The sequence below is a fragment of the Zootoca vivipara genome, chromosome 5 (assembly GCF_965207765.1).
Source record: "Zootoca vivipara chromosome 5, rZooViv2.hap1.1, whole genome shotgun sequence".
NCBI lineage: Eukaryota > Metazoa > Chordata > Lepidosauria > Squamata > Lacertidae > Zootoca > Zootoca vivipara.
This window is the reverse complement of record NC_142588.1, coordinates 90,878,555-90,904,858: the sequence shown is the minus strand read 5'-3', so window position 1 is coordinate 90,904,858 and position 26,304 is coordinate 90,878,555. Positions and strand designations below refer to the sequence as shown.

The window sequence follows — 26,304 nt, the reverse complement described above, 5'->3', positions numbered from 1 at the left end:
AACGGCTTAGGGAGCTGGGTATGTTTTGCCTGGAGAAGAGAAGGTTAAGGGGTGATATGATAGCCATGTTCAAATATATAAAAGGATGTCATATAGAGGAGGGAGAAAGATTGTTTTCTGCTGCTCCAGAGAAGCAGACACGGAGCAATGGATTCAAATTACAAGAAAGAAGATTCCACCTAAACATTAGGAAGAACTTCCTGACAGTAAGAGCTGTTCGGCAGTGGAATTTGCTACCAAGGAGTGTGGTGGAGTCTCCTTCTTTGGAGGTCTTTAAGCAGAGGCTTGACAGGCATATGTCAATAATGCTTTGATGGTGTTTTCTGCTCGGCAGGGGGTCGGACTGGATGGCTCTTGTGGTCTCTTCCAACTCTATGATTCTATGATTCTATGAATTTCATGCTCTTTATCCAGCTCGTAGCCATCAAGGAGAAGAAGAGAAGAATGCCCTTTTCCCCAAAACCATCTGCTTATATACATTATTTACACAATGGGCTTTGCGTGATTGGCTACTTCACGGCACAGGTTACAAGGACTAGGAATTTTGTAAGTGTCAGGAGTATGGGCAGGAGTCAGGCTCTGGGGCCTGTAGTGCTTTCCAGGACTGGGGCCTGCCTCAGCTTGTGCTGGAGAAGCAAGGAGTGGCCACTCAGGTGAGGCCACTTGATACCTCACTGCACCTGGTGGCAGGAGCTGGGAGGGATAAAAGCCCAGCATTTCCCTTCAGCTCTTTGCCACAGCAACGCTATCCCTGCCTGGTTGCATCTGGCCTCTTGATCCTTGCTCCGTGGACCCTTGCCTTGCCGACGTCTTGATCCTTGCTCCGTGGACCCTTGCCTTGCCGACGTCTTGATCCTTGCTCCGTGGACCCTTGCCTTGCCGACGTCTTGATCCTTGCTCCGTGGACCCTTGCCTTGCCGACGTCTTGATCCTTGCTCCATGGACCCTTGCCTTGCCGACGTCTTGATCCTTGCTCCGTGGACTCTTGCCTTGCCAAAGTCTTGATCCTTGCTCCGTGGACCCTTGCCTTGCCGACGCCTTGCTCCTTGACCCTTGGACCTTCGCCTTGCTTCTTGTTCCTTGAACCTTCGCCTTGCTTCTTGTTCCTTGAGCCTTCGCCTTGCTCCTTGGACCTTCGCTTTGCCGACGCCTTGCTCCTTGACTCCCAGACCTTTGCCTCTGTCTTGCTCCTTGACCCTCCGACTGCCTGCTGCTGGACCCTCAGCCCTGCACCTGTTCCTGCTTCTACACCACCATCTTGCCTCTGGTCCTGACGCCCGCCGACCGGACCGTGACAGTAAGAGGCAAAGATACACAGCTAAATACACTGGAGAGCGGTAGACTCGTAATCTGGGGAACCGGGTTCGCGTCTCCGCTCCTCCACATTAGGGTGGGTCATAAAAAACTTTTTTTGGAAAATGATTCCTCCCTTGATCTTATATCAGGCGTATGGTATAAACAGTCAAATTTCATATTTGGGACAAATCGGTTAATATTTAGACCCTGCTCCTACAGATTGAAATTTTGCCTCACTACGAGTGATGAAAACATAGGAATTTGACTCATTTACTCTCTGTATGTTAAATTGTGAACTAATAAACATAAATTTTAGATTTTATGTAGAGCAATAATAGTTGCATACTATTATTTTATGCAATATTTATTTATTTAAGATAAAACATGTTGATAATTTACATGAAAAACCTATGTTTTTGAACAAATTATATGGAACAATTAAGCAAATGGTGTACTAAACAAGTAAACATAAACAATAAACAATAAAACACCACTCATATTATGTGATGCATCAAAACATCACATTATACTTAATTACTTAAGTATAAATTGTACTAAGTGCTTACATTTTGTGTAATAAAATTTAACAGAGGAGCATATTTCAATTGTTTCATTGCCTGATGGAAATTACATTGGTGGTCATGTTACACCGGTTGATAGCAAGGTGAAATCTATTGCAAATTCTCTTAACTCATTTCTCAGAGAAAAAGACCTAGTATGAGTCAACTTGCAGCAGTTGCTTGTGATGGGACAAACACAAACATAGGTGCCCTGGGAGGAATTATCCATCTTATTGAAATAGACATTGGCCAGCCATTGCAATGGAATATTTGCCTCCTTCCTGCCAATGAACTGCCTCTACCACATCTCATCATTGAAATAGATGGACCCACATCTGGGGCTAACACCTTTTCAGGGCATATTGGGAAATTACTGCCCAGTGTCACCGATTTGCCAGTTGTTGAATATAAATGCTTTGCACAATCAGATTCAATCCCAGAAATGCCATAAGTAGTTTGGAAAAATCTATCTACTGACAAAAAGTATTTGTGGCAAATTACATCTGCACTCATCTCTGGAGAATTCAGCAGTGACTTACAGCTGTTCAGAATTGGCCCATGCAGCCATAGCAGGTGGCTCACTAGTGCCTGTCGTATCTGCCGGCTGTATGGAACAAATGATAAAATGGTTGGAAACTGACACATGAGCCACCAACCATCAGGAACATGACAAACAATGAACTGTTAAATATTGTGACCACTCCATTAACAATTCCAAAATTCAAGTGCCATTTGCAAATGGTTGAACGTGCAGTGAAGGGGGTTAGTAGAGCATCTAGGATAGTTATTGGAGAGAAAAGACGTGATGCTACCATCAAAACGACAATGAACAATCGCTCTAAATTCCCAAAACAAGAGACAAATAAGGACTTTGCACCAAAATAGACGTTTAGTGTAAGGCATAAAAGCATATTTTTAGCATGATATAATATGGTGTAAATGTACAATGTATAATATTGCATAAGGCATAATTTTATTAATTACACAAAATGTAATTGTACAATTTAGTACTTAGTACAATTTATACTTAAGTAATTAAGTATAATGTGATGTTTTGATGCAACACATAATATGAGTGGTGTTTTATTGTTTAATGTTTATGTTTACTTGTTTAGTACACCGTTTGCTTAATTGTTCCATATAATTTGTTCAAAAACATTGGTTTTTCATGTAAATTATCAACATGTTTTATCTTAAATAAATAATATTGCAGAAAATAATAGTATGCAACTATTATTGCTCTAGATAAAACCTAAAATTTATGTTTATTAGGTCACAATTTAACATACAGAGAGTAAATGAGTCAAATTCCTACGTTTTCATGACTTGTAGTGAGGCAAAATTTCAATCTGTAGGAGCAGGGTCTAAATATTAACCGATTTGTCCCAAATTTGAAATTTGACTATGGTTATACCATACACCTGATATAAGATCAAGGGAGGAAACATTTTCCAAAAAAAAGTTTTTTATGACCCACCCTACTCCACATACAGCTGCTGGGTGACCTTGGGCTAGTCACACTTCTTTGAAGTCTCTCAGCCCCACCCACCTCACAGGGTGTCTGTTGTGGGGGAGGAGGGGAAAGGAGATTGTTAGCCGCTTTGAGACTCCTTCGGGTAGTGATAAAGTAGGATATCAAATCCAAACTACTATTCTTCTTCTTCTTCTTCTTCTTCTTCTTCTTCTTCTTCTTCTTCTTCTTCTTCTTCTTCTTCTTCTTCTTCTTCTTCTTCTTCTTCTTCATACCACATGACTCTCAGGGTAACTCTGCAGTTCTATGATTATATCATTCTGTTGCTCTATTATATCTGAATCTGGAGAGCCCCTGGACTGGTGCCTGCATGGGCTGGATTATGGTGGTGGACTGGATGAGGGCCAATAAAGTGAGTCTGAATCCTGGTGAAATGGGGGCATGGTGATTAGAGTCTAGTCAATTGTTCAGTTTACTGCTATGGATGGGGTTGAATTCCTCCTGAGAGGACAGCTTCATTGACTAGGGGTGCTCCTGGATCCATCTTGGCTGCTAGAGCCCCAGGTGATCTTAGTGCCTTCTACCAGCTTCAGCTAGCAAGGCAGCTTTGGCTAGTAAGACAGCGAAAGTAGTTTCTGGATCAGGATAGCCTAATTACTGTCATCCATGCGCTGGTTACCTCCAGGCTGGATTACACAATGTGCTGCATTTGGGGCTGCCCTTGAAGGAGGGCCTGGCAAAAAATGCAGTGGCTTGACTGCTCATGGGGGCAGGATATAGCCAGCATGTTATGCCACTGGCTGACAATTAGCTAAGTTCAAGGTGCTGGTTGAACAAACAGCCTATACAACTTGAGATCAGTATATACTCTTCCAATAAGCTTTTGATTTTAGATCTTTCTCAGTTTTGCTTCTTTTCAGCCCTCGATTCCTCTGGGAGGATGAGTGGGATATATATTTAATAATAAATACTCAGATAAATAATTAAATGTAATACCGGAAATAAACCTCAGATCTCGAACACCTCCATTTTGGAAAATTTGGCACAGGAATGGAAGAAAGCCACTCCCCAAATCTGACTCAACAGGTTCAGACACATAATCCTGAACTGAGGCTGTTTCTTGTACATATGTAATAAAGACTGTAAATATCAAGCTGACTGTGCCGCGGTGATGTGAAGGGGTGACACCACCTTTACAATAAATAAATAAGAAACAAAAAAGGAAAATAGAAAGAGAGAGTAATGCAAAGCTATCTCTCAAAGGTAGGTCTTAACTCTTAACCTCTGATTCTTCGTGTGTGTGTGTGTGTGTGTGTGTGTGTGTGTGTGTGTGTGTGTGTATGGATGTGGGTTGCACCACAGAGCCTAGGGCTTGCCGATCAGAAGGTCAGCGGTCCGAATCCCTGTGACAGGGTGAGCTCCCATTGCTCGGTCCCTGCTCCTGCCAACCTAGCAGTTTGAAAGCATGTCAAAGTGCAAGTAGATAAGTAGGTACTGTTCTGGTGGCAAGGTAAACAACATTTCTGTGCACTGCTCTGGCTCGCCAGAAGCAGCTTAGTCATGCTGGCCACATGACCCAGAAGCTGTATGCAAGCTCCCTCAGCCAGTAAAGAGAGATGAGCGCTGCAACCCTGGAGTCGTCCGTGACTGGACCTAATGGTCAGGGGTCCCTTTACCTATATATATATATATATATATATATATATATACCAATTACTCATTCCAGTATTATATGCAGCTATATTCTAGGATAATATCAGATAATATCCAGATGTTCCTTGTTTTGCTAGGTGATACTTTTTCCCATCTTCAGCCCCAAGAAATTCTCTGCTGTAGTGATATATTTAAAAAATAATCCATAGGTTTTTTTCTTGTTGTATATTCTTTATTTTATGGCCAGTTTGATTTCTTGCGAAGCCATTTCCTATACGGAAATATAGCAAGAGAAAAAGGAAACCACTTCCATTTCCCCCCAATAGCAACACCAGAAGCTTGATGGATTTTTCCTCTAAATTCCTTCCAAATTGTACCCAGAATCCTTTCTGCATCTTGTAATTCTCTGCTTTGCAAAGACTAAGCAGCTCTTACATGAATAGGCATGAACTTAAGTAAACATTACTTAGTTAATATGGAAACTTTTTTCTTTGATTTCTGTAAGTAATAATTTCTCATTGATTTTCCATAGGTATTGCATTATCAAATGGTCACACCTGGAGGCAACAGAGACGCTTTGGTGTAGTTACTATGCGGAAGCTGGGGCTGGGTAAGAAAGGCATGGAGCACCAAGTAGCAGAGGAGGCCCATCAGCTCATGGAGGTTTTTTCACGTTCAAAGGGTATGTGATGATGGGTGATGGTGTTGAGCCAGCATATGAAGATATATTTGTGTACTTGTTTAGTCGTTTAGTCGTGTCCCACTCTTTGTGACCCCATGGACCAGAGCACGCCAGGCATTCCTGTCTTCCACTGTCTCCCGCAGTTTGGTCAGACTCATGTTGAGAGTATCTGGGTCAAAATTAAGGGAGAGAAAAACAACAGTGACCTCATTGTGGGAGTTTACTATAGATCCCCAAGCCAAACTGAGGACACAGATGATGCCTTCCTGGAACAGATGGCCAAGCATTCCAAAGGAAGTGAGATAGTAGTAATGGGGGATTTCAACTATCCTGATATTTGTTGGATGTCAAACTCAGCCAAGAGCATAAGGTCGAACAGATTCCTCACTGGCCTTGCAGACAACTTCATTGTCCAGAAAGTGGGAGAAGCAACAAGAGGATCAGCCATTTTAGATCTGGTCCTAACCAATGGTGATGACTTGGTTAGTGGGGTAGAAGTGGCAGGATCATTAGGTGGGAGTGACCATGCTCTTCTGGAGTTTATTATCCAGCGGAAAGGAGCAACCAAGCATACTAAGGTCCAAATTCTAGACTTTAAAAAAGCCGACTTCAGAAAACTTAGGGAAAAGCTGGGTGAAATCCCATGGACAGTAATACTAAAAGGGAAGGGAGTTCATGATGGTTGGGAGTTTGTTAAAAGGGAGATATTAAAAGCACAACTTCAGGCAATACCAATGAGACGGAAACATGGAAGGTGCCTAAAGAAGCCAGGCTGGCTATCTAAAGAACTTTTGACTGAGTTAAGATTTAAAAGGGATATGTACAAAAAATGGAAAAGGGGGGAAATCTCCAGAGAGGAATTCAAACATATAGCCAGCACGTGTAGAGACAAAGTCAGAAAAGCTAAAGCACAGAATGAACTCAGGCTCGCCAGAGAGGTTAAAAGCAACAAAAAGGGCTTTTATGGGTATGTCCGTAGCAAAAGGAAAAACAAGGAAACAGTGGGGTCACTCAGAGGAGAAGATGGTGAAATGCAAACAGGGGACAGAGAAAGGGCAGAACTCCTCAATGCCTTCTTTGCCTCAGTCTTCTCCAAGAAAGAAAACAACGCCCGACCTGAAGAATATGGAGCAGATGATTCAGCAGGGGAAACACAGCCCAGAATAAGTAAGGAGGTAGTACAAGAATACTTGGCTAGTTTAGATGTATTCAAGTCTCCAGGGCCAGATGAACTACATCCAAGAGTATTAAAAGAACTGGCAGAGGTGATTTCAGAACCACTGGCAATAATCTTTGAAAATTCCTGGAGAACAGGCGAAGTTCCAGCAGACTGGAGGAGGGCAAATGTTGTCCCTATTTTCAAAAAGGGGAAAAGAGAGGACCCAAACAATTACCGCCCAGTCAGCCTGACATCAATACCAGGAAAGATTCTAGAGCAGATCATTAAGCAAACAGTCTGTGAGCACCTAGAAAGAAACTCTGTGATCACTAAAAGTCAGCATGGGTTCCTGAAAAATAAGTCATGTCAGACTAATCTGATCTCATTTTTTGACAGAATTACAAGCCTGGTAGATGAAGGGAACGCTGTGGATGTAGCCTATCTTGATTTCAGCAAGGCCTTTGACAAGGTGCCCCATGATATTCTTGTAAAGAAGCTGGTAAAATGTGGGCTAGACAATGCTACCATTCAGTGGATTTGTAGCTGGCTTACTGACCGAACCCAAAGGGTGCTCATCAATGGCTCCTCCTCATCCTGGAGAGTAGTGACTAGTGGGGTGCCACAGGGTTCTGTCTTGGGCCCAGTCTTGTTCAACATCTTTATCAATGACTTGGATGATGGGCTTGAGGGAATCCTGAGCAAGTTTGCAGATGACACCAAGTTGGGAGGGGTGGCTAACACCCCAGAGGACAGGATCACACTTCAGAATGACCTTAACAGATTAGACAACTGGGCCAAAGCAAACAAGATGAATTTTAACAAGGAGAAATGTAAAGTACTACACTTGGGCAAAAAAAATGAAAGGCACAGATACAGGATGGGAGACACCTGGCTTGAGAGCAGTACATGTGAAAAGGATCTAGGAGTTTTGGTTGACCACAAACTTGACATGAGTCAGCAGTGTGATGCAGCAGCTAAAAAAGCCAATGCAATTCTGGGCTGCATCAATAGGAGTATAGCATCTAGATCAAGGGAAGTAATAGTACCACTGTATTCTGCTCTGGTCAGACCTCACCTGGAGTATTGTGTCCAGTTCTGGGCACCACAGTTCAAGAAGGATACTGATAAGCTGGAACGTGTCCAGAAGAGGGCAACCAAAATGGTCAAAGGCCTGGAAACGATGCCTTATGAGGAACGGCTTAGGGAGCTGGGTATGTTTAGCCTGGAGAAGAGAAGGTTAAGGGGTGATATGATAACCATGTTCAAATATATAAAAGGATGTCATATAAAGGAGGGAGAAAGGTTGTTTTCTGCTGCTCCAGAGAAGCGGACACGGAGCAACGGATTCAAACTACAAGAAAGAAAATTCCACCTAAACATTAGGAAGAACTTCCTGACAGTAAGAGCTGTTCGGCAGTGGAATTTGCTGCCAAGGAGTGTGGTGGAGTCTCCTTCTTTGGAGGTCTTTAAGCAGAGGCTTGACAGCCATCTGTCAGGAATGCTTTGATGGTGTTTCCTGCTTGGCAGGGGGTTGGACTGGATGGCCCTTGTGGTCTCTTCCAACTCTATGATTCTATGATTCTATTCTATGTTGGTGGCTTCGAGAACACTGTCCAACCATCTCGTCCTCTTTATTCCCCTTCTCCTTGTGCCCTCCATCTTTCCCAACATCAGGGTCTTTTCCAGGGAGTCTTCTCTCCTAATCAGGTCGCCAAAGTATTGGAGCCTCAGCTTCAGGATCTGTCCTTCCAGTGAGCACTCAGGGCTGATTTCTTTCAAAATGGATAGGTTTGATCTTCTTGCAGTCCATGGGACTCTCAAGAGTCTCCTCCAGCATCATAATTCAAAACCATCAATTCTTCGGCGATCAGTCCTTCTTTATGGTCCAGCTCTCACTTCCATACATCACTACTGGGAAAACCATAGCTTTAACTATACAGACCTTTGTCGGCAAGGTGATGTCTCTGCTGTCTAGGTATGTCATTGCTTTTCTCCCAAGAAGCAGGTGTCTTTGAATTTTGTGACTGCTGTCACCATCTGCAGTGATCATGTAACCCAAGAAAGTAAAATCTCTCACTGCCTCCATTTCTTCCCCTTCTATTTGCCATGAGGTGATGGGATCAGTGGCCATGATCTTAGTTTTTTATGTTGAGCTTCAGACCATATTTTGTGCTCTCCTCTTTCACCCTCATTAAAAGGTTCTTTAATTCCTCCTCCCTTTCTGCCTCCCTTTCTGCCATCAAGGTTGTGTCATTAGCATATCTGAGGTTGTTGATATTTCTTCCAGCAATCTTAATTCCAGCTTGGGATTCATAAATTAAATAAGCAGGAAGACGATATACAGCCTTGGTGTACTCCTTTCCCAATTTTGAACCAATCAGTTATTCCATGTCCAGTTCTAACTGTAGCTTTTTGTCCCACATAGAGATTTCTCAGGAGACAGATGAGATGATCAGGCACTCCCATTTCTTTAAGAACTTGCCATAGTTTGCTGTGGTCGACACAGTCAAATGGTTTTGCATAGTCAATGAAGCAGAAGTAGATGTTTTTCTGGAACTCTCTAGCTTTCTCCATAATCCAGCGCATGTTTGCAATTTGCAATTTGGTCTCTGGTTCCTCTGCCTCTTTGAAATCCAGCTTGCACTTCTGGGAGTTCTCAGTCCCATACTGCTTAGGCCTGCCTTTTAGAATTTTAAGCATAACCTTGCTAGCGTGTGAAATGAGTGCAATTTTGCGGTAGTTGGAGCACTCTTTGGCACTCTGCTACGAGCCTCCATCCATAGTTCTTCAGGCACTCTGTCCACCAAATCTAAATCCTTAAACCTGTTCCTCACTTCCGACTTCCGGTTCGGACCGCGGAGCGCTAGCTGGCAAAAACGGGAGCTCCGTAACTCCCAGTATACTTGCTGGAGAAAAGGGGGGCCCGCGCGGCCAAACGACCCCCCAAATAAGGCTGGGAAGGCGATTCCTACCCGATACGTCGGCGGTTCCCTAAAGGCTCTCCCGGAGACCTTCGCAATCGGCAGAAGGAGGGGGAGAGACCTGGGCACTAAGACGAGGCAAGACGCTTCCAGCACAAGCCGAGAAACCAGCTGCGTGCACGACGGTAAAGAACTCCTTTTAATATTCAACCCCTACGATAACCCCGAGCGTAAATAAGATAAAATAAAAGATACCAGAAGGAGATTGGCACGAAGATCATCCCCCCCAGCAAATTCAAACTGCCCTAAAAGTATAAAGGAAAAAGCGGGGAGTGGGAAGGACTCAAAAGAACGAAACATCGCGCATACAGGAGACGCTGACTGGGGAGAAACAAAGTATTCGCAAGCAGGGGAAACAAGAACTTTTTAAAATAGGACCTGTTTGAGCTTTGATTCTGTATATTACTCATACAATGCAGGACAGAATTGGGGCTGGGAATTGTGAACTGTAAATTGTAGGAGTGAAGACGATCTGTGAGGACAGCACGAAATAAAGTGGGCTACATTAAGCCCCGTACCGGTCATTTTAAAAGTTGAATTTAATCCCTCTTTCTTCCCCTCCCAAACCAAGTGTTTGAAATAAAATGGCGACGACACACTAAAGACTATGACTAAGCAGACAAGGCAACACAGTAACAAGAAGTGACGTGTGCAGTATTTTAGAAAGAATAACTGAACAACGGATGGCTCCCTTGCAAGACAGCGACACAAAGTGGAGGCTGCAAGTATAATAAACACCCTCCTAGAGAAACTGATTTAAGAGTGACACCCAGTGGATAAAAAGAGACAGTGCGGGTAAATTTAAAAAAAAACATGAATAAAGGGAATAAAGCAAACTTAGCCAGCAACTCCCAAAGAAGAGTGTCTTCAGCAACAGCAGAGCAGGACATGGATCTTAGAGAACTAATTCTAAGTCTAAAAAGCGACATCGGAGAGATTAAACAAGATCTCACAGAAATGAAAAAAGACATGAATGACAGATTGATAAACCTGGAAGATAAAGTAGAAAAAATGGAAGGGAAAATGGACTCAAATGAGAAAGATAAACAAGAAATTAAAGAACATATTGCCAAAGTAGAGGAAACTTCGAACAAAGCAATAGAGAGTATACATGAGGTGCAGGAAAAAAACCAAACAATGGAAAACTCTCTGAAAAACCTCTCCAAAGAAAGACGTGAAGGGAAAAAAGACCTAGATAAAATGAAAAAAGACTTGGAAGACCAAAAGGAAGCCTGGGAAGCTACGCAGGATGCTCTTGCTATGCTTCAAATGAAAATGAGAGAAAAGATTTTAAGGTTCCGGAATATTCCGGAGATTCCTAATGAGGACATTGAAAAAAGATTGATAGTGGCGCTGGCGAAATGGCTAGATCTAGAGGAATTAGACATCGAGACCCGACTGGAAGAAGCCTTCAGGATTAATTCCAAAAAGGGAAAAGCAAATAATTGGCCTGGAGATTGCTTAGCAACGTTTACCACAATGTGGCTCAGAAACAAAATTTTAAAAACCAAGGGAAAGAAAAAATTCGTGATGGATGGGACTGAAATAATCATAATGAAAGAAATTCCCCCCAGGCTGATAAACAAAAGGAAAAAGTATCAGTTCTTAGCAAAAGCCTTAAGCGCAAAAAAGGTCTTTTTTAAATGGGAGTACCCTGAAGGTATCGCCTTTGCATTTAAAGGTAGATGGAGAAGGTTTAATACACAAGAAGCGGCTGATAGATTCTTCAGAACTTACTCCCAGGAACTGGGAGGAGACAAAATGAAATTAATTAAAGACCAACACCAAACTAAGACTGATGAAGAAAGGGAGGAAGAACATAGCAGCAAAGAAGATGAAGAAGGAGAGGAAGCGCCAGAGGAAGAAGAGAAAGAGGAAGGGGAAACAGAAGGATGAATGGAAAGAACAATTCATACAATATATATATAACTCCTTCATGTAAACATTAATCCCCTCCTATTCAGTGAATGTACGGTACCAGTTGTTCTAGTTATTCAATAATTTAACAATTATGACTGTTTAAGTAATCTTTACATAACTGCACAAATGTAGAAATTAAGATTTGTTTCCTTGGTTCTGCTTAGTATAGAAATTAACTTGATTTCCTTTTAATAATTTTTCTTATTGTGCCCCCCCTTTTTTTCTTTTCCCTTTTTGCTTTTTTCCCCTTTTTCTTCCTTTTTTTTCTTTCTTCTTTTGTATTTCCTTTCCTACCCCCTCCCCCTTCTCTCCCTCCTCCCCTCTTTCCTTTTTTCTTTCTTCTTCTTTTTCCTCCCTCCCTTTTTCTCCCCTTTCACTTATTTCCCCTCCCCCCTTTTTTCTTTTTTTTTCTTTTCCCTCTCTTCTTTCCCCCTTTTCTTTGCCTAAAATCTTAATAAAAGGAAAATGGATTTAAGAATTATATCATGGAATATAAATGGCTTAAATAACAAAAAAAAAAACGGAATAGGGTGGGACACCTATTAAAAAAACAAAATTTTGATGTCATCTGTCTCCAAGAGACACATATAAATAAAAAACATCTGAGGGTTTTAAAGAATGAAAAATTAGGAATGGAATTTGCGACGGCAGAAGCAAAAAAGAAAAGAGGTGTAGTATTCTATGTTAAGAAGAAATGGAAACCAGAAGTTTTATGGACAGACAATGATGGTAGAATAGTAATGATAAAGACAATTATTGAAGGTGAACAGTGGATCTGGGTGGGCCTTTACGCGCCAAACGGGAGTAAAACAGCATTTTTTGAAAAATTAGAATCTCAAATAATGAAATATGATGAATATAAGATTATGATAATGGGGGACCTGAATGGAATAATTGATCCGGAATATGATAAAAGCAGAAGTGGTACGAAGAAATATAAGAAAAAATTACCGAAGCAGTTTATGAATATGACTAGAAATTTAAATTTATTAGACATTTGGAGACATAAAAACCCCATTAAAAAAGAATTCACACACATTTCGGCTAGACATCAGACCGCAAGTAGAATAGATATGATTTGGACGTCAAAAGAAATAGTGTTAAGAACTCAAAAAGTAGAAATCAACCCCCGAACATTATCAGACCACAATGCAATAAGTTTAGTATTAAAGGCAGGGCAAAAAGAAAGAAATTGGAGACTAAATGTTTTTATGTTGAAAAAAACAAATATAAAACAAGAAGCGATTAAAAAAATTAAAGGAATATTTCCAATTAAACAATAATGGTGAGGTAGACCTAAATATAGTCTGGGATGCTGGGAAAGCTTTCATGCATGGGCACTTTATCGAACAAGCAGCTAAAATTAAGAAAGCTGAGGAATTAAGGAAAGAAAATTTAGTACAAGATATAAGGAATAAAGAAACATCCCTACATAAAAATTATGATAAAAATATTGAACAAGAATTAAAATTATTGAGGGCAGAATTTGCAAATATAATTGACCAAGAGATGGAATGGAAATTAAAATTCTGGAGATATAAATATTTCGAATGGGCAAATAAACCGAGTAAATTATTGAGTTGGCAGATTAAAAAGAGGGAAAATGAAAAAATAATAAGCAGAATTAAATCAGGGGAGAAATTCTTTGATAAGACGGAGGAAATTATGAAAGTATTTCATAAATTTTATGAATCCTTATATCAAAAAGAAGAGACGGATAGCCAAGAGATTGATGAATTCTTTAAAAAATACCAGCTTCCCAAAATTCCGTTAGAAAAAATGACATTTTTAAATAAAGAAATTACATCAATGGAAATAATAGAAGCAATAAAATCTATGAAAAAAGGGAAGACTCCAGGCCCAGATATAGAATACTACAGGGAATTTCAGGGAATAATATTAACTCCACTCAGAGATTTAATGAATAAAATATTGACAAAAGGGACGGTTCCAAAATCTTGGACAGAGGCACAAATCACATTAATACCCAAAGCAGAAGCAGACCCAGATTTACCATCCAACTATAGACCGATTTCCCTCCTAAATTCGGACTATAAGATATTCACAAAAATCTTGGCAGATAGATTGAATAAAATCCTGGAAGAATTAATACACAAGGACCAAGTTGGATTTGTGAAGGGAAGGTCAACAAAAGACAACATTAGAAATATAGTAAATATTTTGGAATGCCTTGAAAACAGAAGAGACAAACGGGCAGCCCTTCTATCTATTGATGCTGAAAAGGCTTTCGATAGAGTCCCCTGGGCATTTATGATAAAAACAATAGAAAATTTAAATTTAGGGGAATACATGGAGAAAGCGATAAAAGCTATTTATAAAGCCCAAGGAGCCCAAATATTAATAAATGGGAGATTAACCAACAGAATAAACATCGAAAGAGGCACAAGGCAAGGCTGCCCTTTGTCGCCCATTCTTTTTATATTGACTTTGGAAATTTTATTAAAAAATTTAAGAGAAGAGGATACCATTAAGGGAATAGTAATTGGCAATAAAAAATTCAAAGTAAAGGCATATGCAGATGATATAATCATAACCACTGAAGATCCAGTTCAAAGTATACCCTCAGCAATAAAGAAAATCAATGAATTTGGCAGATTAGCGGGACTGAAAATAAATTATGAAAAAACTAAAATGCTGGTAAAAATTTTGGAAATCAATGAAAAACAGGAACTCCAGGAAAAAACAGGTTTAAAAATTGATAAAAGATTGAAATATTTGGGCATTTAAACAACAATAAAGGGGATAGATTTGATACAGGAAAATTACAGAGTAATGTGGAAAAAGATAAAGGCAAAGATGGAAGAATGGAGAAAATTGAAATTATCATTACTGGGTCGAATCTCTTTAATTAAAATGTGTGTTGTCTCCAAAATGAACTATTTATTTCAAAATTTACCGATTCTAGGGAAAGATAAAAATTTTAATGAATGGAAAAAAGATATTACGAAATTCATCTGGGAGGGGAAGAGACCGAGGGTGAAGTACACAATTATGATAGATCATAGAGACAGGGGAGGCTTCGGTCTCCCTGACCTCGAGATATACCATGACGCGGCCGCAATCGCATGGATTAAGGAGTGGATGGAGCTTAAAAATACAGACCTTCTAGATTTGGAAGGTCAAGGATTGGCTTTCGGCTAGCACCGCTATTTAATGAAAGATAAAATAGAAAAAAAGAACATCTTTATGTTCAATATAATTAGGAAATCCCTGTATTCAGTGTGGCAGAAATATAAAAGGTTTTTTGAGCCAAAGACCCCTTGGTGGCTTTCACCCCTAGAATTAGTTGCTGTTAAAAGAACTAACATGGATAGTAATTGGCCCACTTATAGATCTCTATTAGAAGAAAGTGAGGGAATTCTAAAATTAAAAGAATACGCAGAAATAAAACACTTTTTTTTTTACAATCTATTTTTATTAATTTTCCAATTAAAATACAACTATGTCACATCCATTATTCCAAATTATACAAATCCATATCAATTAAACCGAATATTATACCAAATCATATACAATTTTGGAGTTCCCATGCTTCAAAAAATTGGGGTTTTCTCGCAACTGCTTACTGCCGTCTTTATTCTAAAGTCCAAATAGTCACTCATAATCCATGATAATCTCGATCTTCCCCTGCAGTCACTAAAATATTTTCTTCTTTCATCCATTCATCCGATTTTTCCACCGCTGCTGAAATAAGCATCAAATGAGATTTCCCATATATTCATTCTCCTGTGTGAGTTTTAATCAGTCCGGCCTCCCCCTAAATCCCCATAAATCCTCTTTGTCTGGAGTGCTTTCTTCTTGCGTAGGTCTTTCAACACAAAACAGCGCCATCTTGAAAAGCTCAGATCACTTTCGTTTTCTTCTCGACGTTTTTTTGCAGACGATCATAGTAAAATTTACAGCTTTCCGGGCATAGGCACAGCTGTCACATTATGTAGAAACTCTTAACAGATTTATAGCTCTCCTTGCCCTATAGCTGAACTTAACTTCAGATCGCTGTTCAAATTCCAAGTGCGTCACACCTCATAAATCCAAACGCTTCCAGCCGCACTTCAATTGTCCAGTTGGAGGGGGGGCCCTCTCTTCGACAGTTTTACAGCTTCTAACCATATCATATCAATAGTTTTATAGAGTCTAACTCACACAGTTAAGTTCCATTTCTCATTTGTTCCAAACAAACAGGACATCACGTCCGGGAAGGTATAAAATAACTCGTAGAGTGTATGAAAGAATAAAGAAGACTCACTTCCCTTCTCGTGGCGTCCCAATCAATCTTTCTTGCCGATGATATACTCCCTCACTCCTCACGCTCAGCAGCGAAAATTCCTTGGCAATAAACAGAGCTTCTGCCCTTCCTTTTTGAAGCACGTCCATGAATTTAAGCCCAATTATCTTCTTTGATCATGGAGATCCCGCTACGCAGGTCGGCGTCCGGGGAGCTCCGCTCCTCCATAAGTGCTTTCAGCCCTGGCCCCCCCGCCCCTTGAACAGTCGGGGTGGGTTTAGGGGCATCTGCGGGCCTGCGGCCCTCTCCGTAACCCCCGGAGAGGTGGGGAGGTTGCCATTTACTCCCCTAGCAACCGCCAAATTCCTTATGAAGGTCGGAAAGATGGAAAAAGGGTCAGCCATTCCTGCGACCGGAACCGGAACTCCAGAAATAAAACACTTATTGACCACCTGGCTGCAATATTTTGAAATAAATCAAAGACTGCAAATTGACAAAAAATTGGGGTTCGATGGGGAAATGTCAAAATTAGAGGAAATATTAATAGTGAATAAGAACAAATATATAAAAAATTTATATCAGATAATTTTAAAATGGAGAACTGAAGAAGAAATGACGAAGGATTTTATGATTAAGTGGGGTCAAGACCTGGGAAAAGCTATCCCAATGCAGAAATGGGAAAATCTATGGGAAAAAGATTCAAATTTCACGCCCAATTACGATCTTAAGGAAAACATTCTGAAAATGCAAAATAGATAGTACTTGACCCCACTAAAAATGTCTAAAATGTACCCAGGGACCAGCAATCTATGTTGGAGGTGTAGAAAGGAGGTCGGAACATTTATCCACATGTGGTGGAACTGTAGTGTAATCAGAGAATTCTGGGAAATGTTGTATAATGAATTAAAGAAAATGTTAAAGTATTCCTTTAGGAAAAGCCCCGAAATGTTCCTCCTTGGAATGATACCTGAGGACATCCAACCAAGCGATAGATGTACAGTTAGCTATGCGGTAGCAGCCACCAGGTTATTAATTGCAAAAAAATGGAAAACCACGGAAATTCCAAGTAAAGAAGATTGGCAAATAAAATTATTTAATTATTATAACTTGGCGAAAAATCATGAAGAAATTAGAGGGAAAAATTCAGAGGAGACCATAAAAATCTGGATACCATTTATTAATTATATTAAGAATAAATTGGAAAAACCAAACACAATCTTAGATGTCTAACAATTCTGTCATAAATAAATTACCAAGAGAATATACAATTGTGCTAATATAATATGTATATATATTTTTCTTTTGGTGTTATGGAATGAATTAAGGTATGTAATGAATAAGTGGAATACATAAGGATAAGCTAGAAACAGGATGAGAAGCACAGGGGAGGGGTGGGGGGAAAGGGACGAAGTGGGCTCAACAATGAGATGAGACAAATGTTTTTATTGATTTTATTGGTTTGTATTGTTTTTTCTTTTTTGATACTAATAAAGTTTCTTTATATAAAAAAAAACCTGTTCCTCACTTCCACTGTGTATTCATAACCACTGGCCCAGTGGTTTTTCCTACTTTCTTCAGTTTAAGCTGGAATTTTGCTGTAAGAAGCTGATCATCTGAACCACAGTCAGCTCCAGGTCTTGTTTTTGCTGACGATGTAGAGCTTCTCCATCTTTGGCTGCAGAGAATATAATCAATCTGATTTTGATGCTGCCCATCTGGTGATGTCCATGTGTAGAGTTGTCTCTTGTGTTGTTGGAATAGAGTGTTTGTTATGACCAGCTTGTTCTCTTGACAGAACTCTATTAGCCTTTGCCCTGCTCCGTTTTGAACTCCAAGGCCAAACTTGCCAGTTGTTCCTTTTATTGGCAGGGATACTGGAGTGGCTTGCCAGTTCCTGCTCCAGGTGGATCACATTTAATCAAAACTCTCCACTATGACCTGTCCATTGTGGGTGGCCCTGCATGGCATAGCTCATAGCTTCTCTGAGTTATTGGAGCTCCTTCGCCAAGACAAGGCAGTGATCCATGAAGGAGATTTGTGTACTACCGCTGTACATTTTATAAAGGAATGTGATATGCTTTTCTTGGTTCCTAATAGGGATCCAAGCAGTTTCTCTTGGCCACCATGAAATCCCACTCTCAGTATGAACAGGAGCAGCTGAACTCACATTAGTATAACTTTATTTTGCAGGACAGCCACTTGACCCCTCCATGCTCATCAGTAATTCAGTCTCCAATGTGATATGTGCTGTGGCTTTTGGGCACCGGTTTGCTCTTGAAGATGAACGGTTCCAGAAGCTGATAGAAGCCATGGATTTTGTCCTAAAATTTTTCAGCACTTTTTGTCATACTGTGAGTAGTCATTTTCATTCCTACTAAGCCAAACTGGTGTCCCTTAATACCAGAAATCAGGGCCTTAATACCACAAATCAGTATTCTGGAATCTATTATGATAGAGGATAGAGAGTTGGAGGAGTGAGATAAGGTTTAACTTGATCTGACAAAAGGGCCACTTACTATCTCACAGCCTGATCCATTTCTCATGATTATCATTGAGATAAAAAAAGAGAGAGTATGAATACTTTGTCCCCCACAGAAGACTCTTTGGAGGAAAGATGGGATAAAAATGGAACAATGACCTTCCGAATAGGTCAGGTAGGGGAAGCATGGCTTTGTTTTCTGCAGTCTTCAGGTGAGGACTAGACCATGTGAAAAACGAATATACGATTTTAGCTGCAGTTCATTCATTTTAACTTTGTATTCTTTTTATTAAAAAGGCACACCTAAACATTCCGTTGCTGCACCCATAATCTAGGTTTAAGGTGCCATTTAGCTCAGAGCTTTCATATCTCAGTTTCTAACTGCTTTATATTAGTCCAAGTTTTATTTTCTAGCTCCTTATGTGTTCTGAAAATGTAAGTAATTGATCATTAATGAAAAAACAAGGAAGGAGAAAAAACATCCTTCTTCAAGATTTAATTTTTTGAGATGAAAGATCAGAAGTACTTGACTGGAGAATTGGGGTATTTAAGAAATAAAATTATAAATTAAAAATAGGAGAAGTGTACATTTTGAACGATGGCTGTCTTTCAATTTGTGTATTAGCTAAATTTGCTTTTAAATGCAAGCTTACTTTAATTCCCCCCTATCCCTATTCTCCACCTACCAGAAAAGGCCACTAACTTGTTCCTGGAGGGGTCCTGTGATTGTGCCCAGTTTTGGAATGATGCCTGGGAGAAGGAAAAATATTTTGAGCCATAATTTTCTTTCACATTTTCAGCTAGGGATAATTCACAGAATCCAATCATTGTGGGATTCCAGAGAAGCTATAGACACCTCCTTCTTCTTAGGGAGACTCAAACTAATATGCTAGCCCTGAAGAAGAATGCAGATCATGTTTTTAAGTGCTAATCCAAAGCACAAACAGTGTGACCAAGCTTCCTCATGGTAATGGGAGCATTTCTGCTATCTTTGCTTTAGCTTTATGAAACGCTCCCATGGCTCATGAAACATCTCCCAGGGCCCCACAAGAAGGCCTTATCCTGTGCAGAGATTATGCTTTCATTTGCAAAGGAGGAGATAGAGAAGCATAAGGAGAATCAGTCTCTGCATGAGCCACAGGATCTCATTGATTACTATCTACTTCAGATGGAGAAAGTAAGTACCAGTATCTGCTTTGAAGCCGAATGATGCTCATCCAAGGAATCATTATATTCCCTGTTAAAGGTGACTACTAATCTCTTGACTGGACATCAGTATCTTTTAAGCATCAGTATCTTTAAAGTATCATAAGCATCTAAAGAAATGGTTAAGAAATGTGAGCTTAAAGGAGTGGAAATTTAAGGGGTCTTGCTTTAGAGCAGGGGTGGCCAACTCCCAAGAGACTGCGATCTACTCACAGAGTTAAAAACTCGCAGTCATCTACCCCCTTTGGTGGCAGGGGGGGGGGTTGGGGTTGTTGAGTTTTTTCAGGGAGGAGGTAAAATGTTGAGGCTTTTTTTAGGGGAGCCACAGTTGTTCAGCTTCTTTAGGAGGGAGCCAATGATCTACTAGTGATCTACCGCAGATGTCCAGTGATATACCGGTATATCATTATCTACCTTTTGGACATGCCTGCTTTAGAGCATTCCTTCCATACATAAATTATTTTGGATTGATGTTCATCTGATATTCAAATGTGGACTTAGAAAACAGAAAATCCTAAACAAAATGCTCTTAAACTAGGGTATGTCTTCAAATCCCTGTCTCAGCCATCTTTATATACTAGAAAGGAAAAATATATTTTCATCTTTCACTCTTTGAACAATGCTTATCATGATGACAAACGAATGGTGAAATATATTTAGTTGTACAGTCATACCTCTCTATAAGTAAGCTTCAGTTTGAGTACTTTCAGTTTAAGTACTCTGCGGACCCGTCTAGAACGGATTAATCCACTTTCCATTACTTTCAATGGGAAAGTTTGCTTCAGGTTAAGTACAGACTTCTGGAACCAACTATGTACTTAAACCGAGGTTCCACTGTAATTACCATATTTCACCATAATTGTCAGATCTTTATGCCAATTATTCTTTTCAAAAAAGGGGGGCTGCGACGGTTATTTGGTGAAAAACCAAGGCACGACTCTTATGCGAGGAAACAATTTTTATGAACAAACATAATGATGTTTATATTGCTTATTACTTTTTACTAACTGTTTTTGGTGTGATTGGAATGCACAGAATATGTGTGAACAGGTAAGGGTAATAGGTAGTCCAAATTGGGGCAAGACAATTTCATGCACGCTGAGAATGCCCTGTCGCTATTATGTGGTGAATGCATTTGGACTGATTTTAAGATTTGAAAAAAGGAGTTCAACTATTATGTGGTGGTGACCATTAGGCAGTGAAATGTGGTAGCACACATTTTGAATACCTGCTGCCAGAGTTTCCGTTGGATCCCTCTCTTCATGCCAGTATTATGTTATTACGCCAACCCACAGATCCTGAAATGAAGCACCAGCAGCTACCGCTGTAAATTCAGGAAGTGTGTGGGTTTCTTATCATAACCAGCTACGAAGCACAGGGCCGGCCCACCCATGAGGCAGGCTGTGGCAGCTGCCTTGGGCAGTGGAATGCCAACAGGAGGCATCTCTGGAGGTGTGCTGCCTAGCCAGCTGCTAGTGGAGAAGCAAAAGGGGCAGCTTCTGGCAAGATTTCACCAAAATCTTTCAAGATCTCACCTGGTTGTTATCACACTCCTCGAGTGGTGTTATGTTGTCCTCTTGGTGGTAGTCTGATGTTTTCAAAGTCTCTAGCCATATCTTATAGTTCACGCTGTATCTTGTAATCCAAAATATTGAAGTCCAATATATTCCAAACGTAGGTTAAATTTGTAATTCAATTTGTATTTATATTCCAGATGATATTTGTAATCCAAATGGTAATTATAATCCAATATATAGTGTTCGCCTTAGTTTTTATTCCAGTATGTGGCCCTGCTCTTTTAAAGTTCTCTTTTTCTTTTTCTTTTCCTACTCCTGCTCTCCCAGGCACTTCTCCTCCCTGAGATTTCTCCCAGTTATGGAAAAGTGTTCCCCTGTTGAGCTTTGGTGGGATTTTCAAGATCCAGGGTCCTTTAAAGTTTATTTAGATTTCCCCCCCAATCCTTTAGTCACTTTCATTCACAAAACAACTCCACCATTCACAAAAACTGAGGATACTCCACTTCCTTCATTCATGAATACTCTTACAAAGTTCACAGAACAACAGTTTATTACTTTATAGCCAGCAGAGAGATGGCTGCTAGTAAATATCTAAATGTAGTTTAAAAAGTAACATAAGACTGATGTATCTTTAAGTATCTCTGATCCCATTCACAAGTCTGTACTGCAGAATCTGTCCTTCAAAAGACGGAAGTTGATTTCCTTTTTAGATTCTGTCTTTGCCAAATTGTATAATAGATTATTGTGTTTTATTCTTCTGTTGGAAGCTGCACAGAGTGGCTGGGGAGACCCGGCCAGATGGGCGGGGTAAAAATAATAAATTATTATTATTATTATTATTATTATTATTATTATTATTATTATTATTGATGTTAATGCAAATAATAATGATAATCTAATTTAAAATCCAAATAATCTTCACAATAGATATCTTGTTTAGAAAGTCTGCTGCTTCAGGTGGCGGTTCGTGATTTTGGACTTTCAAGCTGCGTTGGAGCCATGGGCAGACTCTAGCTGCTCTCCGCCCACCCCCGCTAGCTGCAGATGCAGCCACGGGGCTGCGCAAACGGGACTCCACTTATCTGTGAGGCTTTTGGGGGGGTGTCTAACCCTGACACTCTCCCCTGTCTCTTTAAAATCCTGGTAGCGGTTGTCTCTTAATCGGATGACCTGCTCCGCGCTACCATTTTGCTTCACAGTCAAACCAGAAGCCGCTGGTCCCTTATCTTTCTTGCTCTGATCTAGCCACAGTGACCAGTGCGACAGTCACCTCCAGGCTTGATTATTGTAACTCGCTCTAAGCGGGGCTGCCCTTAGAGCTGACCCAGAAACTCCAGCAGGTGCAGAATGCTGCTGTGAGGCTCCTTACGGGGTCCTTGTCGCAGGACCACAGTCATCCAGTGCTATACCAGCTGCACTAGCTCCCAGGAGGTTACAGGGTTAGGCTTAAGGTGCTGGTTTTAACCTTTAAAGCCCTATACGGCCTAGGACCCTAGTACTTACGGGACCGCCTCTCCTGGTATGCCCCGCGGAGGACCTTATGGTTTGCAAATAATAATATCTTGGAGGTCCCAGGCCTCAAGGAGGTTAAACTGGCCTCAACCAGGGCCAAGGCCTTTTCAGCTTTGGCCCCAGCCTGGTGGAAAACTCTATTGCAGGAGACCAGGGCCCTGCTGACTTTCCTCAGGGCCTGCAACACAGAGCCTTTGGTCAGGGCCCTGTTTTACCCGCCCCCATGTGACCCTGTAAGTTACCTCTTTGGGTATAAATAAAAATTTGGTTACTTACTTACATGTCACTTTCCCCATTTTCAACACCAGAGCAGGAATGACCCAGAGTCCACCTATGATGAAGAGAATTTGGCTTGGTGTATTACTGACCTCTTTGTAGCAGGGACAGAGACAACCACCGGTTCTCTGAAATGGGCACTTCTCCTCCTGGCAAATCATCCAGATATCCAAGGTGAGAGAGGAGAGCCAGGACTTCTCTTGATCACTAGGGTGGAGCATAATTCTTTAAAGGGTTTATATCGGAAAGAGTTAAAAGTGAGTTTATGATGGAAATTATGGAAGCACCTTAGAGACCAACTAAGTTTGTCATTGGTATGAGCTTTCGTGAGCATGCACACTTCTTTAGATACACTGAAACAGAAGTCACCCCAGACCCTTATATATAGTGAGAGGGTGGGGAGGGGTATTACTCAGAAGGGTGGTGGGAATGGGTGATTGGCTGATAGGTGTGGTAAACTTGTTGACGACTGTTAACAACTGCAATTGGTCTTAAAGGAAAAAGCAGGGGGTGAGATGGCTAAAGATAGCTTTATCATGTATAATGAGATAAGAATCCAATGTCTCTATTCAGACCAGGTCTCTCCATGGTTTTAAGTTTGGTATTAAGTTGCAATTCAGCAACTTCTCTTTCCAGTTTTTTTCTGAAATTCTTTTGTAATAAGACAGCTACTTTGAGATCTTGTACAGAAAGTCCTGGGAGACTGAAGTGTTCTCCTACTGGTTTCTCTGTCTTGTGATTCCTGATGTCAGATTTATGTCCATTTATCTTTTTTCCCCAGCACCATTTTCTTGCAAAGTTTCTGGAACCTATAAATAACAGAAGCAAAAATGTAAAATGCCCAGAATGCCCTGTCCCCATAGGACATTTCCAATCTATGATTACTGGGACAGGAAGAGATGGAGGGTCTGAATGTTTAATGGAATTGGGATGGGAGAGGGTTGGGGCAGAGGATGGGCCTCTGTTGTGAAAGTAAGGTGAGTCAGTGAAAGGTTTTCTGAAGGAATGGTTTAGTGTTGCAATAGCAGAATAGTCATGTAACGAAATATAATGTGTCTTAGAAGTTTAAAGTTGGACATGAGTTTAATGGCAATGCTCTGTCATTTGTCATCATGGAAGCCTACAATTGTAGGGTTGGAAGGGACCCCAAGGGTCTTCTAATACAACCCCCGGCAATGTAGGAATTTCAACACATGCTCCACCATCCCGGTTGATACCATACCACAAGCTGCTTTGCTTTGCAGTTTCTTTATGCAGCAAATGTACAAGAATGCCCCTGCTGTGAAATAAGTGACTGAGCCTCATTCCTGCCTCTACATGCTCCATTACATGAGGGATGCAGGTGGCACTGTGGTCTAAAGCATTGAGCCTCTAGTTCTTGCTGATTATAAGGTCAGCAGTTCGAATTTGCGTGACAGGGTGAGCTCCCGTTGCTGTCCCAGCTTCTGCCAACGTAGCAGTTCGAAAGCATGCCAGTGTAATTAAACAGTGGGAAGGTAATCAGAGTTTCCGTGCGCTCTGGCACTCATCATGGTGTCCACTTGTGCCAGAAGTGGTTTTGTCATGCTGGCCACATGACCTGGAATGCTGTCTGTGGACAAACGCTGGCTCCCTAGGCCTGAAAGCATAATGAGCCCCACACCCCATAGTCTCCTTTGATTTGACTTAACCATCCAGGGGTCCTTTATCTTTACCTTCATACGAGTGATGTTAGCCAAAGATCACGCGAGGAATCAGGATTAATAGAATAAGTAGGAAATATTGAGGGCCGAGGGTGGATAATATATTTATAAACACCAGACAGCCTTTGATCCCAGCCCTTAAGAAAATCCAGCCAGCTCTGAGATTAGCTTCACTTTCAAACATTTCACACCTGGAATCTAGAGTGGGGAAGAAGCATGTACACAGACTTGAGATCTTTTGAGGACCAGGTGGGCTATAAATGCAAGAAACTGGGAGTCATTCACAGAGATTTATGGAATATGTTCAAGGGAAATAAATGTCCATCTGAAATAAAATGCAGTATTCACAATAAACCTTTTGTTTCCATCATTCTCTTCAGATAAAATGCACAAGGAAATCGAAGATGTCATAGGTTCTGCTCACTCAATCTGCTATCAAGATAAGAAGAAACTGCCCTACACCAATGCTGTGATTCATGAAATGCAGCGCTTTAAATATATCATTTTTTTGGGGTTGCCTAGGCAATGTACAAAGGATGTGAAGCTGTGTGGTTTTCTCATTCCCAAGGTATAAATGTGTGATACAGCTGCACTCATGTAGCCCAAGAACAAAGAGCAGCAAAAGGTTTCATATTGAGAGATAACAGCCAGCCATACAGGAACTTCCTGTCTAGTCAAAAATCTGAAGGGCAAGAGCAGGAGCTCCGCCTGCAGACATGTTTCACCCTCGGCAAGTGCCATTCCATGGGGCATTTGAAACAGGGGAGGAGCATGAAGTGGACAGAGGTCCACTTGCAGAGAAAGAGGATTGCGGGGGAAGCACACCTCCCCCGGCAGCACGATCCCAGTGGGGTTCCATCGCGGCTCCTCCCTCCCCCATGCTTGGCACCACACCTGCAGGCAGCGCGTCACGCCTCCAGGATGCACACCAGCACCGCTCCCACCTGCTCCCCCCCCCCGGTGCCGGAGCATAAAGCTCCCCCTCTGCAGAGGTCTCAGCCTGACTGTGAGCTTTCATTTTAAAAGAGGTGGGGGAAAGTCCTCTTGTGTTCCTGCCTATTCAGAAAGTTTTTTAGGTGATGAATACAAAGCCGCCGCCACCCCCACCCCCCGGAAAAAAACTAATAATAAATCAGATTGGTCTCTGCAACTATTAGTCTTGGGACAGTGTGGGACAATCCAGAAATGTGTTGATCTGAATGCGTTCCAAGTCAATTGTTTCTTCTTTGCAGGGGACTATTATTCTTCCTAATCTGCGCTCTGTTCTTCATGATCCGACACGATGGGAGACACCTGCAGAGTTCAACCCAAATCATTTTTTGGACAAGGATGGACAATTCGTGAGCAGAGAAGAATATCTGCCATTTGGTGCAGGTAAACGCAGAAGACCAAGCTATGTTGTGATCTGTAGATGTGCTTATTGGTCTGCTTCCAGGAAATGACATCAGCAGCAGCACATGAGGGAGTGGGCCAGAGAAGAAGAAGCATCTTTCTAGCTGGAGTGACAATGTTGGTCAGCAGAATGGGCAAGGCAGTGGCAAGTTAAGGGGATCTCTTGGTTGGTGGCTTGGGTCCAGAGCTGTAGGTAGGTGATCTTGTGCCCCTGACCTGACAGAACTGTCCAGATTGCGCTCCCTAGCCATGGACAAATTAGCTCTTCTTTC

At 41.1% G+C, this 26,304-nt stretch overlaps 1 protein-coding gene across 2 annotated transcripts in view; it reads left to right on the top strand.

The window, feature by feature from the left end:
- The window catches only part of LOC118078447 (cytochrome P450 2J2), a 78,936-nt gene that overhangs the window by 46,364 nt on the left and 6,268 nt on the right, over positions 1 to 26,304 (top strand). For both annotated transcript variants that reach the window (XM_088669278.1, XM_060274306.2), the window contains exons 4-9: positions 5,513 to 5,662; positions 18,159 to 18,319; positions 19,448 to 19,624; positions 22,991 to 23,132; positions 25,021 to 25,208; positions 25,873 to 26,014. In XM_088669278.1, coding sequence (XP_088525404.1) covers positions 5,513 to 5,662; positions 18,159 to 18,319; positions 19,448 to 19,624; positions 22,991 to 23,132; positions 25,021 to 25,208; positions 25,873 to 26,014 — 960 coding nt within the window. The remainder of the gene's footprint in view (positions 1 to 5,512; positions 5,663 to 18,158; positions 18,320 to 19,447; positions 19,625 to 22,990; positions 23,133 to 25,020; positions 25,209 to 25,872; positions 26,015 to 26,304) is intronic.